Genomic DNA, 21,297 nt, shown 5'->3' on the forward strand with positions numbered 1-21,297 from the left:
AGGCTTTAGGTCACTCTAGAGACCTTAAAGACTTACGATCTTCTCCAGAGTGTCCAATTACAACCGGTGGCTCAGGGGCATAACCAAGATCATTTAATGCTTGAACTTTTATTTCATAAGGAACAAAGGTAGGTGTACCAGACACTATGTATTTCGAAACGTTTGCAACTATGACAGATGTCCATTCTTCATCAAAATCTTTCTGCCTCCAGCTGACTTTGTACTGGAGACCAGGTCCATTGGAATCAAAACCGTTCAAAGGCTGTAAGTGACAAAATAAGGCAACAGCTTTTTAGAAACTACTCAACACTATTTTCAGGAAGGTAATAACTTGTCTACATTATGAACGTGTACATATTAGCAGTCCTAATCCTTTAACTTTAACATCCCCATATATCTAGATATCAGATTGTTTATGTAGAGTATGCCTATGTACACATGCTGGATGATTGCCACCAGAGATAAACAATTGTAAATATTTTAAATGAGTGTCCAGCTGTCCAGTGTTCACTAATCTGTCCTGGTGGATTGAAGAACAGCAAAGTGGGAATAACCAGCTTACTTTCCTATGGAGAAGGACACAGCAAGGAGCCACTCACTTGTCCTCGCCCGTCCCCTCTTCATTAAACTGAACAGTGCTGTGTATACAGTATTCAGTCATTCTAATATTAGTTGAATCGGTCATTACAGTGAAAGAAACCTAACGTGTGTACATAAACTACCATGGTCCACAAGTTTTACCCTTTTTAGACATTTTTTTGTGATAAAATCAGTTTAAAATGAATCATGGTTATACTTACATTCCAAGTGATTACCAAATTATCCGGCTCAGTACCAATTCCTTTAATATCAGAAGGGTTTATGTCTGGCTCTGAAAATGTTAAAATTTTATTCTTTTAGTACTTTACTTTCTACATGTTTGGCAACATGTTTAAATTATTTAAAATTAAAATATTGTGATTAACTATCTAACTATCTATCTAACATAACTGTGATTCTTCTTTTGTATATAACTCAGACTAAGACATATTCTACATTTATTTTACTGCAAAAATACATTTAGATCCACAATAAGGACCCATTTAAACTGAAAATCCATCAAGTTAGAAGTATGAAAGATATGTTACTAATTTTTTATAGAACAATTCTAGTCAAAAAGGTTAGAACTTCTAGGAGTTTTCTACAATTGGGTCTCATTATGGATATTTAGGTCAATGTGAAGGGGATTACAGGGACGGGAAAGAAGGAAGATATCCACTCTCTTCCTGCCAAGTAGGAGATATCAGACAGCAAAGAAAGTAACGGTAAATCTCCCGAATGGGGACATAGACAGCAATTAAAAATTGACAAATATTTGGGCCCTTCGACATTTTACCAAAAAAATTACTGTCTTGCTTATTAAAGTGGGAGAAGTTTACAACCTCTGCCAAGTTATTTTTGCTGCCTGGGTAATAGAAACACCTTTCATTTCTGGGCCTGCTGTAAATAAAAATTCAAAAGAATATGATCTCAATGGTAAAACAACATGATAACTAAATATCTAAATTCAAGAATTACGTAGTTGAGATGTTAATTTTATGCAACAAACCTGCTGCCTTTGTCATATAACGTTCAGAAGGTACACTGGGGTCACTTCTTCCAATCTCATTTACAGCAATTACTCGGAACGAGTAGTTAACATAGGGAGAAAGTTTCAGAGAGGCTGTAGTCTGTGTACCGCTAACTTTAGTCTGGAGTTGCCAGGTGCCTGGTTCACGCATTCCATCTTCATATTCAATTATAAATTCTATAGAGAAAAACAGCAAGGCAAGGTTATTACCTATCTGTAAATAAAAATTATATTTAGTATTTACAAAAGAATGAAAAAAAGTATATACATCTACAGTTTATTTAGTTGTTAAGCTTAGCTGCAGCATATTTAGTGCTATTCAGTCTGCAATGTACATGGTGGTTGATTCTCAGCTAGAATTGAATTAACAGGATAATTTCTGAATAAGAGATAAACAGGGAGGTTTACAGCTGCCTTTGGTATTAACTTACCGGTAATAGGACTGTTATTGTCATCTCCCGGAACCCAGGAGAGCTGCACACTCTTTTCAAGAGGATCAGTTAGTTCCAAATCAGAAGGTGCCTCTGGCCGATCTGAAAGTCAAAGGTTCTATTATATGGTGTAAATAGGCCATATCCTGTAATAAATCAGAGAGATTAGCAGCCCCTCTATAAAGGAATTTTTGAAGCATATCTACTAAATTATGTAGAGCAAAAAGAAAAAAAAATAGCGAGCCCATTCACATGCAGCCAATCATTACACTGTAGATGACAGCAGTGGCAGGCCAAAGAGACATGACACTGGCAGATAAGAAAGTAAACGTTACTGTAGATAAAAAATGGAAAAATTAAGTAAAGGTTTTATTGAAGCTATAAATAAAGCAAAACCCCATGCTGCGCTCAGTGTAAAATCTGCAATTTTTCATCTCTATTATTCCTGAATTCCACAATATTTAAAGCTACTATATTTCTAGTATTCTGCTCTATAGTTTGTTAAGGGCTGGTGTACAGAGGTACATTGTTTGGTATCCTTTTCTGTTTGAGAATATCTTTTTTACCTGCATTCATACTAAAGATCAATGCTATGGCAGTAATATAAAGGTCACATAAAATCTATATTTCTCTCTTATTAGGAACCTTGGGGATTTAAAGTGGTATACCATGAAAAAGGTTTAAACAGTTATGTTTTACCTGTTAGTCCATGCATGTGTCAAGCTTTCCACTAATTTTTTGTAATAAGCACATTTCTCCTAGAAAGACATTATTTTGTTCCCGTACGGTTAACAATTACTGTTATCTGGTCTTTTTTTACCTAAATGGTCAGACAATTCCGACAGACATACTCTAAAATCAAGAAGGCTGTTATAGCTGCAAAGGTAGGTGGAGCAACTCAATATTAATGTCCATGGATTGAAAAGTGGTTGACCAAAACAATAAAAAAAGAAGTAGTGTCCACAAATATTTTGCCACATAGTGTATGTATTTACTGTATATACTCGAGTAAAAGTTGATCCGAGTATAAGCTGAGGTACCTATTTTTACCTTGGAAAACAGGAAAAATTCATTGATTTGAGTATAAGCTGAGGGTGGGAAATGCTGCAGCTACTGGCAAGTTTCACTTCTACAAGTAAGGTCCACTACTTTATTTTTTATGTTTTTTAAGTTATTTAGCTTCCTCTAAAAAATTGACCTTAGACTATATTAATGAGATATGACTATGTTAGGGACATTAGATTGTGAGCTCCTTTGAGGGACAGTTAGTGACATGACTATTGACTTTGTACAGCGCTGCGTAATATGATGGCGCTATATAAATACTGTGTAGTAATAATAATTTATCAAATGATTATTATATGATTAGTTACTAATCATATATTAATCATCTGATAAATCATGCATCATTAGTTGATCCCGGGAACATGTGGGACACGGGGCTCCTATCAGCAAGTCTCCCGAGTCCTGTGCTGATGACTCCGCCCCCCACAGAAATACCCCTAAAGGGAAATCCCTCTCCTTCGTAATGTATACGGAGGAGAGGGAGTGTCCCTTTACCCTGGCCGAGGAAGTGTAAACGCTGGGAAGGGAGCCACAGCAAGGTGGTTGAAGAGCCGCATACGGCTCCGGAGCCGCGGGTTGCTGACCCCTGCCGGCCGCGATTAGGCCAGATCAGCAGGAGCCGGAATCGGCTGGCAGAGGGTGCTTTTTTGGAGGGTCCCATGCACTTGACTGGAGTATAAGCCGAGGGTGACTTTTTCAGCACATTTTGGCTTTATACATGGTGTTTCATTTAAATCTTCTAAAGGCTCTCTAAATCTCCAGGGATTCAAGCTTCATATACTATCCACAAACCCTTTCATTTTTGCCAAAACGATGGTGGTTCATTTGTCTTGTCTGAGTCTTGAAAAACTGACAGAGCCTTAGGCTACATACACATGTGAAATAATTGTCATTGGAAACGAATGATTAACAACCGATCGTTCGATAATCGTTAAGAAAAAAATGCACAACAACTGGCTAAGACGCTGATGAATGAGAAATGATGCTGGAAACAAACGACCGCGCCGGCAGATCTGATTGGCCAACGATCAGACGCTTTCTATTGTGTGTACGGTCGTTCAGTGATCCTGGATGGTTCTGCCGTACACTTTCTCTGGTACACATCACTTCCTGCATCGTTCACTCGATCGTATCTAGTGTGTGTACATTATTGGTGGATTATATTTGAACGATTGTATCATTACAGCATGTACAGAATTGTGCACTATACGATCGTTCAAAATAATTGTGAATAATCATTGATCGTTGTTAATCATTTGTTTTTTCAAGGATAATTATTGCACGTGTGTACCTAGTCTTGAAGGAGGAATGATTCATAACATGTAATTATCCACGCCTTTTGGATACACAGGCATCAGCATCCGAATGATGGCACTTTAGTACCCTGTGGTCAGGTAATTGTTTTATTTCTCCTTTCCTCTGCTTCCTTCAATCTCTTTTACCATCTCCCCTTCTTTTTCTAGTGTCACTTTTTCTCTCCAGCTTTAAAACAAATTGAAAATTGAACATTTTTTTTCAGTGAGCACCCACTTACTGGTGCCTCCCTGGTAATTGAGATAACATATCTACTCAAACCAGAAAATCCATTTTCATTTGGAGTTTGAAATGATTTGTTTCACTTGATTATTTATAGCAACTATTCCATTTTGCTCATATTTATTGTTTATTCTATGGGCTATGTACCCTTTTTTGTTACCTTTGGATTACCCAATATCCCTGTTGTTAAACAAAGAACTAAACTATATATATTAATATATATATATATATATATATATATATATATATATATATATATATATATATATATACTAATAATTATTTAAATAACAAAAAATTTTAATAATCACCAAAGTAAAAAAGGTCACTTTAAATACAAGACTTAGGCAAAAAAAAAAACACTATACAACACAATTTGTACCACATATAATATGTAACACAACAATGAACCAAAGGGACTTGTCATACCAAGTAGCAAAAAGATACTTGTGCATGAATAAACCATTTAATTGCAGAATAAGCCATGCAAAATAATTATTTCGAAACACTGAAGAAAAAATAGTTTCATTAAAGGGGAAGCATCAGTAAAACAAAATAAATGTGGACTGCTGTTGTTATAGAGCTTTTTGAGCTAATACATTATAATCAGCAAGCTCAAAAAAGTGTTTTCAGTCATTGAAGATGGTCATTATTATCAAAAATCATTAACAAAATGGGCATTTTGCAGTGTCAGACTGGAGCATAGATGACTTAAAGCATATACATATATATTGATATTGTGTGTATAGTTCCAATTGATTCTGAGATCTTGGTAACCCACATACATATGTTAAGTGTATGCGGGTTAACTAAGTTTGGCACTACAATGTTTATGGATGATTTGCAACATTGATGTTATTGAACAACAGATTATCAGACAAGTCCTGACCTGATTATCACTGTTCTTTACTGATAAACAGCTGCCATTCTACTATTTTTGGCAATCATGCCTCTCCCCACTCCTTTATATTATTATGAAGGTCAATGGAGATAGCCTTGGAAGTTTATACAGTGATTTACAGGGGTCTGATTGTAATACATAAATCCCCACACTCCAAAGATTACACAGAGACTTAAAAAGCAGGAAAATCCTTTACATGAGGTATGCATGTAAACAACATAACAGAAGAAACAAGTGAGCAGCACACAATCCTCTATTATGTCTGACAATGACATTCAGCAGTAATAGTAATGCATATGGTAGTATACAACACCAATTTTTAACCTAAGTGTATTTCCCCTTTAAACTATGCATATAGAAAACAAAATCAGAAAATGCCATGCAGCGTTCTCAAAAAAATGAACATGATGAAGATGTGATATGTTTAAAGCATAAACATGTATATGAGTGGAAGTTTCAGATTACCGTTCTTTACAGGTGGTGGCAGAGTAGCTTCTGCAAGGGATATTAACAAAGTATTAGCAACAATCAATGGCCAGGAAGCAATGGGCATGGCAATCAATTTAACAGTATTGTATTATTATTTTTTAAAAATTAGGTTTAGTTCATGGCAGTCACATCATTGCATAGGCCACTGCACAGAGCAATTTGTCCCCGTAAAGACAAATTAACTCTTTCTTCAGTAGAGGTCAACTTTTTTGCTCTGTAACCTGTAAAAGATACACATTACAGCCTATCTTTATGACCCCAATCAATACATACTGTGGACACATTGGTATGTGTGTATAAGTGAAGCCTGAGCATCAGCTGGAGTAATGCATCTGCAAATACTTACCCATTAGCCCATGCCCCTAATGTTATTTTATTGATACCACACACCAAAGTAATATTTCACCAACTTACAAAATTAGGTTAGTATTGTCATATTACAATCTATTTTCATTCTGGATTCAAAAAGTAAAACATGTCAGTCCAATTTTTACATGTATGCATGCATTGGCTGATTTGAAACAATCATCTGCATTATTATCTTTAAAAATAGACCCACAACTTGTTTAGGTAGTTTAGAATACAAATCCTGTGACTACTGTACAGCATAGCCGAATTTTGCAAGTCAGTTAAATGTAAATAGGAAGTAACACATATAAATATTTCACATTTACCACTTGTAGCAGCATGATGTGAACCAAGAGTAAAGTACTCTGAATACAAATCGGCTGGAAAATATACAATGGGAGAAGGAAAGATCACATGACACACATAGTTGAACGACGAAAGGGAAAAGAAAACAGGAATGCGAGTCTCTGCCAATCAGTTATATAATGTCTGTCAACAAGCATGTCTAGAAACCTAATGCCAAGGAATCACTCTGTTTTACATGTATTTTTGTACAAAACATATTTTATTCAAATTACTGAGTGATATAAAAAAAAGGTTTATATATTTCCAAAGAAATTGGGTCATCAAAAGGACCAAAAAGCAATATAGTCTCCCTTAATATGATTACCGCATGAACTGCTCATTAATGATTTCCTCAAGGATTTACCAGGGAAGAACATTTATAAGGAGATACTCATTTTTCTGCAAAGTGGCTGGGTATGTTTTACTTCTGGGCTACTGTCTCCTTTGCCTTATTACTTACATTTCTGACCAGGAAAGTGTTTGTTGTGATACCTGTCTCTCACCATCAAGGTTAAACATCATAATCTGATAGTTCATCAAAAGAAATATAACTGTCAATCTCTGCTAAGGCAGTTTCTGCAACTGAACCGATAAGACATAATAGTTCATATAGGAAACCACACAAAGTAAAAAAAATACACACTTGCAGAGAAGTTATCTAACCTATTATTATCATTTATATTTAAAGTCTGACCACTGGCCTTTAAACACCGGAACCCCCAAATTTACTTACTAATGGTGATTTATTTCTGGTATTAAATATACAAAATGCTTCATTCAAAAATATACCAACAGCACAAATAGAAGACACTAGCTAAGTCTTACCGACAACAGTAAGCACTGCACTGGCTGAGGCGCTGTCCAAGGTAGTGTTTGCTACACAAGTGTATGTTCCTTTATCCTTGTCTGTTATGTTCTTGATACTCAAACGCTCATTTTCGATAATGAATCTGGAATGAGTATAGAAACAGGGAGGCTATTACCAAGAATACAGGTGACTTTGTGTAAGGTTTTCACTATTCCATTGTATTTCTCTATTTCCATGCATAGAGATTGAAAAAAAAAGGTTGTCAGGCTTATTTCATTAGGTATTGCATAGTGTGAAATGACAAAAACAATTACCAGTCATTTCAGTTTTTTGTAGTTGGATAAAGATAAAAAGATAGAAAAAGATAAGTACTTATAAGTTGTCATGTGTTTTTGCATTTTTATTAAATAAACCACTGTTTGTAGACTTTTATTTATATAAAACTTGACTGATCTGAATTATACAGAACATGTGAATACATCTATACAAAATATTTAGTGCATTGAAGGGCCATTTCAAACCAATAGTGTGCTGCAGGTTCTGAAGAGAGCTTCACTTCAGCCACCCAATCTGGGATTAGGGTTACTTTGTAACCCTATTTAGACAGTTGCTAAAAAATCAGCAAAGAAAGGGAGAAAAAAGTCCTTCCACAAATGAAAGCCTGATCCTGGTCAGCGCTAGGAAGGAATTTCTGCATGATAGTATTTTTGCCAGTTTGCCAGTGAAATAGTAATGGAAATATCTATGATATACCAAAAAAAAGAAATAATTATTATAGTACTTCAGTATAAAAAAATAATATAATAAAGGATAAGTGCACTTTCAAGATTCACTTGAAAAGACCAGCAGGAGGAAGCAAACAAACTCACGAGGCTGCAGGCAAGATTGCGTGGTAAGTATGCACCGGGGAAGCGGTGGGAAAAAAAAGATTAAGCACACTTTGTTTATTAGTGCACCAATCATTTAAGCAAAATGAAAATAAAAATAAAATAAAAGGCAATTCTGACGAGTTATCTTACATTCCACATATCATATTGAGTCACTGAAAAATGTTGCACCTTTCATCAATGGGCAGGTCACTGTTGTCCTTCAGCCACAGCAATTCTACTGCTAGAGTAGGATCGTGCTTAACTTTACATTCAAAGGATGCACTACCATATCTCTGAATCACTTTGTATTCCGGTTGAGAGATAATCATTGTTGGATCTAAAAAGCGAAATGGAATAAATTATACATGTGTATTCCTAAACATATTCTGAGTCTCCAATTTGATGTGTTTACCCTATGAATCTTTCATTACCTTTGACTTCAAGCTCGACAGTTTTTTGGTCTGTTCCTAAATTATTTCTGGCTACACAGGTGTAGGTTCCACTACTGTCTTTCTGTGCAACGGGCACTTCTAACGTCCCATTATCGTGAAAAATGTACCCGTTACCATGCAGAACACTGGTTTGCATGCCTTTAAACCTTCAGGAGAGAATAAATGCAAAATCATGTAGGGAGAAATATTAGAACTTACTCATCTGCAAATAGCAATATATCTAAAGGAAAGCCATTGCCAACTCCTAAAATTTGGTATTTGCCCTAGCTGTTTCTGGATTCAGCATTTTCCAAGTCACTGACCTGGAACATGCATGCAGATCACTGATTTTTTTTTAGCTCACCATAAATAAACCAAACAAAGAATAAAACTAAAAAATGCAAGTACATTGACCTGGAGCATGAATGGGAGAGCATACAGTCTTGTGAAAGGTGCCTATCTGAAACTACACTTTTATATTTATGTTACCTAAGTGAAATCTCAGGGCACATGCATAAACTGCGGTAAGAACAGTAACTGGTTAAGATCACTTCAAATCCCATCTTCATCCCAAACCTTTACTTCTAGTTTTGAATACAGTAAAGAAAAGTTAGAGGAACTATCATATTTTTATTCATGTCTGTGACTATGGATGTTTTTCTGTCTGTGTCCTCTTTGAAGATATTTGCTGTCACTACCAGCTTTTTCTATTACCTTGTCATTGTAACAGTAGGCAAGGTAAAAGCTACTCAAAGTGACTAGGATAGCAAACCAGACGGTGTGGCTTACTTTCCCCCCTACCATTTTGAGTAGATTTGGGATTTGAGTCCTTCATGCAGTAAGAGTCTTTCATACATTGTACCAACATTAGACGACAGAGCCTTTTGTCTTACCATGCTATACGTGGAAATGGTGACCCAAAAAATGGGCAGTCAAGAAAGGCTGCTTTATTAGCAATGACCTGATACACCTTCTTGGATGAAAGGATCCTGGGCTTCTCAGCTAAAACAAACAAAACATTTTGCTTATAAAAAAATAAAAATAAAAAATAATATACTGTAAAAGTAAATAAATAATATAACTTACTAACTAAAAATATTGACAATGATTTGGTACTTACCTAAAACATTTACAAATGCATTTGCCAACTTGTAGCCATATATATTAGAGGCATTACACTGGTAGACTGCGCTGGCGCGTTCTTGCACCTTTGTAAACATCACTGTATCACCTTCTACTTTTCTGCTGGGGTCATGAGGAGCCACTGCAAAAGGATATCACAGCATAGTTGAATGCTAAATATATATTTATATATATAGCTTATGGTTTTAGGAAAGAAAATATATATATATGCTGATAACTCATTGGTGTTGATAAGTTGCTATGCACCTGTCAATCATGCTTACCACATTTTGCTTACAAGCCTTGGTACTCAGTATTTTATGACCAGTATATCTTGATCCCTGAAATGTAATAATGTAACTAGATATGTTTATTTACAAGAGGTGTAGTAAATAGGAGTTTACATACATTCAATTGCCACTCCATTTATTAGCCATGTAATAGAAGGAGAAGGATTTCCATTAGGTCTACAAATCAATGTGCCATCCTCTCCCGGTGACAGTACAAGATTTTTAGGCTCAGTGATCCAGTATGGTGCAGCTACAAAAAAGAAAAACAAAAATGTAATACATGTGTATTTCAGAGACAATCTAATGCATAAACCAAACTATCCAAGTCATTCATGTACTTTTAACTACAGTTTTATAAATGTATACTTAATGTATTTCTTCTTTAATGTTTACACATTTTTTTTTCACAAAGCTCACTATAGTGTAGGGGAAATCATTTTTGGGGTGCTGGCACTCATCAAGTATCAGACTGTTAGCTGTATTTAAGGTTTTTTAAATCCTTAACGATATCTTCATGCATCTCAAATGTGTAAAGTGTACCTCCTGTACTAGGGATGAATGAAAAACTGCTGATGTTCACCTCTTCTTTACCAATTGATCCAGGGGAATTAGTCATTAACTGAAATACCTGACCTATAAATATTTCCAGTGGAAAAAAGCTACCATTTTCAGAAGAAGAGAACCTACATCCCACATATTTCCCTCTGTAAAGGTTTTCATTAAATATTAAGCCATGAACATCTTTATAAATGTACAGTTACATAATGGCAGACCTACTGTAATCTATACTACATCTGTATTACACTATCATGTCCAGCCTTGCTCACTTGAGTGAAAAGATTTGTGTTGTACAGTAAAATACAGTAACGTCTGCTCCACCTGTGGCCCCTATTCACAGCGCACATCCCTCAAGTGTGTACTGTGCACATTTCTTGTGTAGAAAGGGCAATGCCTGTGGCATAGGAAGAACTGCGCTTTTTTTGCAGAGTAAATCACTTGGACAGGAATAGAAAGCATTGCCGCGGATTACCATGGCAACCAGCTTCTTCTCCAACATTATTCAGAAAAAAAGGATAATAAATGCTCGAAAATATATGAGTCTTTAAGCTCTGCTCCATTTAGAGTGCTTAATAAATCTCATCAGCTCTTAGGGACTATCTGAAAATGATGGTAAAATGAGCTAGAGCATTAGAAATCCACATGTATCTTCCAGTATGAACTACTTCTTCTCTTAACCATCCAGCACTCATGTAACTTGGTTAACATATAAATAAAATGTATCACTGTTTTATGAAAAAAGACTGAATATCTGATCTGTTTTACTTGAAGGTAACAGCCAATCAAAATTCACGCTTTCATATTGTGGGTACTTTTTAATGTACACCTCCAAAAATACCTTTATTGTCATATTAGCCAAACATCCAAGCTGATTCATCATAATAAACTGGAATACTCTATAAGGAGAAAATAAAGCATGATGGGTAAAAACAAAAATCCTTCTGCACTTTTTTTTTCTTTGCCTAATTTATCATTGCTTTTTGTTTGGAACACTTTGTAATAGAAGGTGAGATACAGAAATGAAAAATATGTGAATATGAATCTGACCAATACCCTATATACATATAAACTGACAAGAATACCTTTTCTTTATTATTTTAACTTTTCTTTTTTTTTTTTTTACTTAGGTTTGATGAATTTAGATCCGGGTGCAAGAAAAATACATGTATTCCCTTACTAGGTTGTGTTGGGGATATACAATATGAAATATTTATACTTAAATTTAGAGAGAGGAATTCTTGCTATTTTATGTTTTAGGTTATGGTAATCATTGCATGTTGTTGTATTTGTGATATGTTGTATTTTGTTGTGTGCTGTATTATATTTTAATCAACCATTGTTTACATGTACCTGAGGTTAGCAACCTATTATAGGGTATTTCAGTTATTCGTGAAAACCAGGTGACCACATAATGGAGAATTATATTGTTACTTACCTTTGACAATTACTGTTATGATATGGTGAAATGAGCCCCTATCATTGTGAGCTGTACATCTATACTTTCCAGCATCAGCCTCTGACACTTCTATTATCTTTAAAGTTTTATTATAGTTTTCAAAGAACACTCTGTCGCTGGGAAATTCAGCTCCTTCTTTGTTCCAGCGTATTTCTGGTGTAGGTCTGAAAATAAGCAACAAAAGCAATAAAATCTAAAAAGTTTTATGTATGTATATATATGTGTATATATATATATATATATATATATATATGTGTGTACACATATTCATATGTATAGCAGCATGTATACATACACAGCAGAAAATTATTGAGCCTGCAAAATATTCACAAACACTGTGACTGTGGACTGTAGATAGGAATGTGACAGGGCATTTTACTGCACTAGGTGCACGGGAACCCACTGCTCCTCCATCCTTCCCCCATGTGGAGGAAAATGTAGAATCATAAAAGCATGATTTTACAAGAACCAAGAGTGGACTTTAAAACGGAATTGGCTATATGCTGGGATAGGTGGCCATGGCTATTATTTTATGCTTCCCTGAGAGCACTACATATGGGAGAAGGAAAACAGCAACCTTTGTGACAGAGGACAAGCAGGCTGGAGGGGGATTTAAATGGTGCCCACAACACTTGGTAGCACCTTAGTTATGCCTAGTAAATGCTCTGTCTGTAGACCTGGACTTTTTCTTAAAATACATTTTAAAGGACACTTTTCCACCACTGGAACAAAAGACCCAGTGCATATTTACATTTAATGCAGTATATGAATCTCCAATGTGCATTATTTACAAACAAAAGTCACTATGAGGAGGATGTTCTAATGGAGTATACTTTTTATTCACTAATATAAAAAGCAAATTTCTGTTTATTTCACATAAAAATGTATTGAAAGTAAACATTTTTTTTTTCAGAAGGGACAAGTGACTGTTCTTAGAATGCCAGGGTCCAGCCTGCTTGTAATTTTTGCATTTTACCATTAGTTTCACTTTAGGTTAAGATCCTGGACCCCTTAGTGTATTAGCTTCATTTTTACTTGTATTTCTTACAAAAAAGCATTCTTTTTGTACTATCAGACAGTTATCATCTTCCTCCCATTAACATCATGAAATTGAGAACTTCCTATGATAGATAAGTAATGAATAATTTAGTGACGGGTAATACATTATTCCCTTGTGCTAGGCAACCCAGACTGAGTGACATATAATTTAAATCCACCAGCAGAAAGATGATGTAGTGTTGGACACTATGGTGTTAAATGCATTAGAAAAGAGGTATCTCCTCCTGAGCTCCTGTCATTGGTAGGAAAGAACAAAGTAGCAGTTGAGCACATTTGGTGCACATTTTAAAAATGTAAGATCATTTCAATCAAACCTGTTTGTAATAACCTTCCACATTTCCCATCTCTCTTTCTGTCCCTCAAATCACCCAAAGATTCTAATAGCTAAAGTATATTTGAACAATTGACCAGACTCAGATAAGTAATGACGATATAGATTGCATGATATTCTTACAATCCAAGTAGTAACTTTCTAAGTGCATTGCAATATAATAAATAAGGTGGAGCTATTCCTTATCTTTAATAGAGCATTGGAAGAAATAAGAAATGATCTGTTTGTTTTAGTGAGTGTGTAAACTGGGGAAAACTGTCTGGATTATTAACATGGCTACACACTGGAACAGTGCTGAAGCCACAGGCTCACCTACCAGTAACAGAATGTGTTCTAAGGCTCAAGACTGCTCTGCATAAAGGAAATTTATAAGTTTCAGTTTTGGTATTGGATATTTACAAAACAGTCTTACTTTGCTACGGTAATTTCAGACCAGGAAAAATATGTTGAGATGTACATTTACATGGCTTGTATTTAATGTCAACAGGAAGAAATTCTTTCGTATGTGATGACTTGCCGGGAAAAAATAGGTGAAAGCAAAGTAAACCTGTATGATAGCATACGAAGATATGTGAATGTACAGTTTATGAACAGGTAGCATATACACAAAAAACAAGCAATGTTCCTTAGAGCGTTAAAGCTGTTTTATTAGATTGCTAACACTTTGCAGCTGCTGACATATACTGTGCATTTATTGTGGTTGGCACATCTTGTTACTGCACAGCAATACAGGTAATGAGGGTTGAAGCTACATCATTACTGCATTCTGGTACCCACAAATAAATAAAGCTTTGTATGAGTCAAATAAATTCAGGTGATCATATAGATTAAATGACAGAGCCTACATATTAGTTCAGTCATTGACATTCATAACCCCATAATAATCCAAGCTTTGTGCTAAAACTTCACTGTATTCCAATGATATCTCTAAACTTCTCTTATGCTTCTGAGAAGCCCCGGCAGGGCAATTACAGGGGAGCTCCCGGCCATCTATATCATTACTACATATAGTTTCCTGGAAGTGACTCCTGAAGGGATTTTTATAGTCCAGGCTGGAGATACTTTCCAACCTAATTTGTTTTAATCAAAGACATTGGCTGTGTTTTGACAGGTCAGGTATGAGGCCTACATCTCAAAAAAGCCTGCTTTACGCCTGGCAGCAACATCTCTGAATCTCTCTGAAGAAGCTGGTATTTCAAAGCCGGCGCCTGTCAGATGAGGCTGCAGTTTCCATGACAATAAAGAAGATCAGAGCAGGAGGCTAAGCCGGCCTTGAAAAGACACATCTAAAAACTCCTATTGTTTTATTTATAAACATATCCAATACAAAATCCTGCAACTATAAATTCATAGAGGACAAGTAAATTAAAACACTGTGCCTGTAGTAATATCTATAATTACTAAAACAAAATTGGCATGTTTTTAGAAAAATGTATTAAAAAACAAAGGGGCATCAATCTGTCTCTCTGTGCCCCTAAAAACAGTACAAAGATCCTTTGCAACTATGTTTGCACGTCTTAGCAGAAGGTTCCTAGAACATCATTATACAAAGCAAAAGCCACAACATTTTACCAGTACGTTGTGCTGTGTGTGATTTCCATAATAAATATCTTGGTCCATAGGAGGTCTGAGAACATTCAGCCTGGAGAACACATAGCCCCTGATTCATCAAGCAGAATCGGATTATCGGTCGCGCATTCGTATTAGCGATCCGGAATCGTGCGCGATCGCGCTATTCATACTTTCGCGCTTCCAGCGAGCGTGGATTTCATTGATGAATCAGGGGCATAGAATCAGTTGGTTTTTTCATGTCAGGGATATGTGCTATGAGTTAGTGTGCACCACACAATGAAGGCCACACTGATTGTTGGGTAAGAGTCATCAGATATCATTATTACATACGTTCTCCTCCAAATTATGCATATACACTCTAAATATATTACCAAATTCCAGCTTTCAGGAAAAAGGTATGACAAATTCACATCTCTGCCTGACAAAGAGAATTTAATTACATTTTTCCCTAAAGTTTGCATTTTTAATATATTTAGCAGAGGTTGGAACTCGAGTCGCACGACTTGGACATGGTTCCGACATAAGTCACCTAATGAGCGACTTGCAACTGGACTTGGGGTTTTTTTTCCCAGCGACTTGCAACTTGACTCATGATTTGCTTTCTCTGCTGACAGCTGAAAGGGGGGGGGGGCAGTGAGGCTTTTGTAATACCCCCCCCCCCCCCCCCGTCCCCTTCAGCAGCTGTCAGAGGAGAAAACGTAGAATACAAGAAAGGTGGGGAGGAAGACAGTGAGTCTTCTGTAACATAACACTGCCTTCCTCACCCTTCCCCACCATCTTTCTCCATCTTTCTTACATTCTAAGTTTTCTCCTCTGACAGCTGAAGGAGGCGAGTAAGGCTGTATTAAAGAAGCCTCACTGCCTTCCTTCCCTCCTCCTTTCCCTCTTCAGCTGTCAGAGGAGAAAGCCATGGAATGCGATCCTGTGCTCAAGAACGGGATCCAAGCTCTGTTTCTTGATGGGGACAAGTGGGGATAAATGATGTGATTTGACTTGCTACTCAACTTGGAAGAATTCTTGGTGACTTGAGGCTTGACTTAGGAGTTGGAGTCAGTGACTTGGGACTCGACTTGGACTTGAAGGGTGACGTCGTAGTCCAACCTCTGATATTTAGTGTGGGGAGTAAAAATCTTTTTTCACAACAAGCACGTCACTTTTATCACCCTACCACGACTTTATTAAAAGACTGCAATCCCAAATACACCAGCAGATGGTGTTATACATAAATCTACAGCTAACAGCTACTAGTTTACTAAAAAAAAAGTCACAATTACTTATAAAATGGGTCATTTCTAGAAAATATTTTGATGCCAATACAAATCAATCCCACTTGCAAACTAACTTTTCATATAAAGTATCCATACAGAAGGATCTGGGTTGTCAGAAAAAAGTAAATCCAAACATTGTATGTACAATATATTTTCTTAGTCACAGTACATCATATTTAGTACAACTTGCAAGCAACTTACAGTCCTTCAGCAATACATTCCAGCAGCAGCACTTCACCTCTGAGCACAGTTCTGTTACTTGTATGGCCAGTAGGCACCAGAAGTGATGGGCTTCTATTTTCTGCAGGGCTGTCTAGTGTATAAAAATAAAAGTTAAAGTGTTATAAAATAATATTAATATAGCAAAACATAGAATATTATGACCGACAAATAATTACATAGAGATGATTAGATAGGGCAGGATCAGTCATAGAAAAGTGAAAACTAATTACAGATTACATGCAGAGGTTTACCTATATTTTATGAAATGCTAATTAGTACTGTATTTACAGAGACATGGGAAAGAAAGATAAAGAAAGGAGAATGGTGTTGACTCGGTTACATGTACTATCTTTGTTTCATTTCTTTAGTGGTTTTGAAATAGCAGAATATCATAATTATAAAAAAAAAGCTTCTCAAAGAACATCCTAGAGAAAATTAAGAAGTACAAGTGACAGACCTGGATTAGCTGTCTGTTTAATGAACTATCATATGTGTGATTCAGAGAATAATTAGCATAATCCACCCTGTGGAGACTCATGTCTTATTTATGGAGCTTTCTAAGCAATGGCTTGGAGTGGGAATATGAAATACAGTTTTTTTTTTCTTGATTATGCGAACATTGGGACTTACTTCGTATAGATTAGAAAACAGAAAAAAAGGCCCTTGTGGAATTAAACCTAAAACTAAAAACATTTTAAAATTTCCAGCAACCCTTCATACATTTAAAATCAAGTCTACAAAATGAAGTTGCTTATTAACAAAACAAAAATGACTAAAAAATACATTTTGAAATTTAATGTTTAACATTTTCCTGTTCAGCAGAACAGCCAGAGAACATTTTATAACATGTGTCTAACTTTTTATCTAAAGATTTTGAACCTTCTGCTAAGTTTTTTTAAGTCTTTGTGCCATTTTAGACTACAGGGGATATAATGTGGCAAGGACCTCTGACACTACAATTTTTTATTTTAGTCTCTAGTTTATAAAGTATGATATTGACTTCAATATGATCTTTTTATCTATCTTTTATGAGCTTTTTAAGTACAAATCTTGGGTCCAGGAAACTGTTTCTTTGAAGAGGATCCCTATTTTTTATTGAAAGTATAAATATGTCTTTTAGACCTCTTCAGTATATATATATATATTCATCGGTACCAGGGCTGTTATCCATGGCCCCCCAAAATTACTAGTTGTTCAGCTTGAATACTTCTCTTAACACCTTACAGCCACTAATGTGAAAGTGATGTTGAAACTCATGGTCTGTGTACTTGTGCTGAGTCATTTACACAGAAAAAAATTAAACCAATAGATTGGCATACCAGTCAAGCATCATTTTATTACAGCCAGTAAATATCTATTTGGCACTTAAGGGTTTTTTTTTCTGATGGCTAGCTTGTAAGTGTGTTAGGAATTTTCTGTTTAGTATTGTTCTGTGAAATACCTGTCCTTGTCCATGTGCAAAAAAAATCTAGAAATAAATTGATATGAGCAGCTGCCATTTTTGTTTATCACAAGATGTCCATTGTGATGTGCTTCTAGTGTGTCTCTGCATCTTTAAAGTGGTACTAAATAGTAAAAATAAAAATGTCACCAGGCAGGTCATTTAAGACAGAAGAGGAGGATACCTGCCTGATAACATTTTTTTATTTTCACTCACTTGTCCTTGCTCTGGTGCGGGAGCCGCCATTTTTCTCCTCACCTTTTCCAGGTCTTCCAGATCTTTGGCCAACATGATTGGTCAGGCCAGGGTGACAAAACTCACATTAATTCACGCTGAAGCTTATTAAGTCCCGAAAGCCTGGAGGATGCTGGGATACCTACCATATCCCATCACTCTGCAGTGAGCTTCACATGAAAATGGGAAGGTAAGTATGTTTTATTGCAGAAGTGACAACGCCTGTCCCTTTTGCAATATATATCACTAATTCACTAATTCAACATACAAATAATTTTTTTTTCCATTTGGCCTAATTTGGGAGTTCTAGTAAAAAACATTTATTACATGTTGTACTCTGACACAGACAGTATGAAGAAAAAGTAAAGTGGGTTAGATGGATTAATCATGGATTTTTTTTTTTTACTAATTCTATTATCGCATTAGAAGCTATTTTTTCTTTACGGAACTCACCACCATAAAAATCAGTGTCAGTTAAATTAGCAGCTATAGTTTCATTCATAGAATCCGCTAAAAGAAATAGGACATTATAAATATTCCAAAGATGAAGACAAAAGTATAGGTTTAACACAGTCATATATAAAATATAAAAAAAGTAACATTTTGTGTAATAATACCATACTTATAAGTACATATACAGTGGTACCTCGGTATAAGTCCGCTTTGAACACGAAAAATCTTGCTTGGTATACAACCTTTGCTTGGTATACAACCCTTGTCCTAGAACTTGTATGGGTCAAAATGAGTCATAATACCACGCACTACCCTAATTTACCTCTCTCGAGACAAAGCCATGACTGCGCACGAGCGTCAGTACGCCAGTTACTACCATTCAGTGAACAACCGGTGTTTATGCCGGTGTTTATTAACTCTCTGTGATATACATACATCTCCTCCTCCTCCCTTCTCAGCACCATCCTAGTAGGCACTCCACTCTTCTCAGCAAGGTAAAGGGAGGTTAAATTTTCATTTATGTCATCTAATTGCTTTTGTATTTATGTACTTTAGTATTTAGCAGTGTTTAAATTATTCTATACAACCCCAACAATAGAATTTTTTTTCATAGGAACGGGTTAATCATTTTCCTTTTAATTCTTATGGGAAAAATTTGTTTGGTATAAGTCCTGTTTGGTATAAGTCCAAGGATCTGTAATGGATTAGGGACTTATACCAAGGTACCACTGTATTTATATATATATTGGGGGAAAAAATACACCAATTTAAAGATAAGTTTCCATTTAAAGATAAGTTTTCAGAAACCAATAAATATGTAAAGAAAACAATTTGGATTGTATTTAAAATTTCATTAATGTGTTGTTTTTATGCAGTGAAATGTCTATAGGTAGTAATGTCAATGCTGCAACTGCTTTAAAGCCCTCCAGATTCACAGCTGTGAAATACACTGATAAAACACTTTTCCTTTTTTTCCCATTTATGCTGCCTTTAAAATCTGAAGCTGACCTTTAATAGAAATGAAAATAAAACTGGTAGTTTCATAGATTTTTTTTTACAGTTTTCATAAATGTCAGAGAAAGAAAAAAAACACGTATCTAAAAAAATATCTTTGCATGTGTCCTTCTGAAAAAAAAATGTCCTGCATTATTATAGCTATGTATACATATTCAGGCTTGGACAGGAAGGAACATAATTGTGCCACCTAGAATGCACCTACACATAGCAGTAAGATTGTGGCAGGCACCTCTGGGTTCTCTCTTTTTCCCCATGACAGCGTCATATTTCATATATGTGGGTATTAGTCTTAGAAGGCAACATATGATCATTACAAATAAACTCTCATCGGTTTAGTGATGTCCTCAACTAGATATCGTGGGCTCAAAATGTAGACTATTCTAATTCTACATTTTGCATTAATGCACTTCAGCCTTATTTAGCCAAAAACAAACACACGTCCAAAGAATATTCCAACTTACTTGATAAAACCTTTAGGGAAATTGGTTGCTTCTGGTGGATAGTCTGAGTTAGGTTAAATCTTGCATAGCAGATGTAAAAGTCCCTTGAATCCTCTGGCTGAACATTGGAAAAATAAAGATCGCCATTAAGACCTTGAGAGATCCTTCCATTCTGAGGTAGCCGCTGGAAAACTGGGCAAAAAATGGTAAAAATGTTCAAGTTATTTGAATAAATAACTAAAGAACTAAATATAAATTTATCTAGTTCTACTACTAAATATGTGTTCTTTACATTGTATATGATACCTGCATTAGAATTTTATCTACTGCTATACTATGTTTTTGTTTTATACATCTGCAAAATCTCGGCCCATTAGTTTAAACTAGCTCAGCTGAGTGCTTATAAGATTGACTAATCTGGCATGTAAAATTTAGAAAAACTTTAACTACACATACAAAACAGTCATATCCAACACCAGACATTTAATTTACAGCAGACATTTTAATCATGAAATGTTCTAGTGCCCATCTATCCCACTACCTGACATACACTATCATGTGCCTCTTTAGATGTTTTGTTCTTTCTAAATTTGCCCCATTCTCTTCATTTCTCTTACTTGGCTAACAATTGCCATAGGATTGTCCATCTATGACCCTCTTTGCTTCAAGGCTCTCTGCATGCCAGCTCTGATCCAATCTTTAGTTCATCTTACTTTTGGTACTCATCTGACACACCTTACTCTGCTCCTCTCACACATGTCCTAATTTGCCATGTTTGATCTATACCTCTTACACAAATTTTGATATATACAAAACTCTGTTCCCAAATTTGCACATTTCACAGCCACATTTTAGACAAAGCATTGATGTAAAATAGCTAATAATTAGATCCAAACAGTAATTGTAATACCCAAATAAAATTACGGTTTGGTACAATTAAATAAGGAAAATCTTTAATGGTCACAACTAAAGATTTTACTCTATGACAGTAAATAAATAGAT

General features: G+C 35.6%; 1 protein-coding gene across 26 annotated transcripts in view; it reads right to left on the reverse strand.

The window, feature by feature from the left end:
- NRCAM (neuronal cell adhesion molecule) overlaps positions 1 to 21,297 on the reverse strand; it is a 110,258-nt gene that overhangs the window by 21,711 nt on the left and 67,250 nt on the right. For 15 of the 26 annotated variants that reach the window (XM_072401482.1, XM_072401491.1, XM_072401485.1 and 12 more), the window contains 15 exons: positions 20,317 to 20,487; positions 18,839 to 18,895; positions 16,690 to 16,801; positions 12,238 to 12,422; positions 10,363 to 10,494; positions 9,953 to 10,096; positions 9,726 to 9,834; positions 8,833 to 8,999; positions 8,591 to 8,738; positions 7,550 to 7,674; positions 6,008 to 6,037; positions 2,041 to 2,142; positions 1,589 to 1,786; positions 801 to 871; positions 37 to 262 (listed from right to left, as the gene is read on the reverse strand). In XM_072401482.1, coding sequence (XP_072257583.1) covers positions 37 to 262; positions 801 to 871; positions 1,589 to 1,786; positions 2,041 to 2,142; positions 6,008 to 6,037; positions 7,550 to 7,674; positions 8,591 to 8,738; positions 8,833 to 8,999; positions 9,726 to 9,834; positions 9,953 to 10,096; positions 10,363 to 10,494; positions 12,238 to 12,422; positions 16,690 to 16,801; positions 18,839 to 18,895; positions 20,317 to 20,487 — 1,977 coding nt within the window. The remainder of the gene's footprint in view (positions 1 to 36; positions 263 to 800; positions 872 to 1,588; positions 1,787 to 2,040; positions 2,143 to 6,007; positions 6,038 to 7,549; positions 7,675 to 8,590; positions 8,739 to 8,832; positions 9,000 to 9,725; positions 9,835 to 9,952; positions 10,097 to 10,362; positions 10,495 to 12,237; positions 12,423 to 16,689; positions 16,802 to 18,838; positions 18,896 to 20,316; positions 20,488 to 21,297) is intronic. The other 11 variants (XM_072401502.1, XM_072401495.1, XM_072401501.1 and 8 more) reach the window with 2 other exon arrangements.

Source organism: Pyxicephalus adspersus, chromosome 2, assembly GCF_032062135.1.
Source record: "Pyxicephalus adspersus chromosome 2, UCB_Pads_2.0, whole genome shotgun sequence".
NCBI lineage: Eukaryota > Metazoa > Chordata > Amphibia > Anura > Pyxicephalidae > Pyxicephalus > Pyxicephalus adspersus.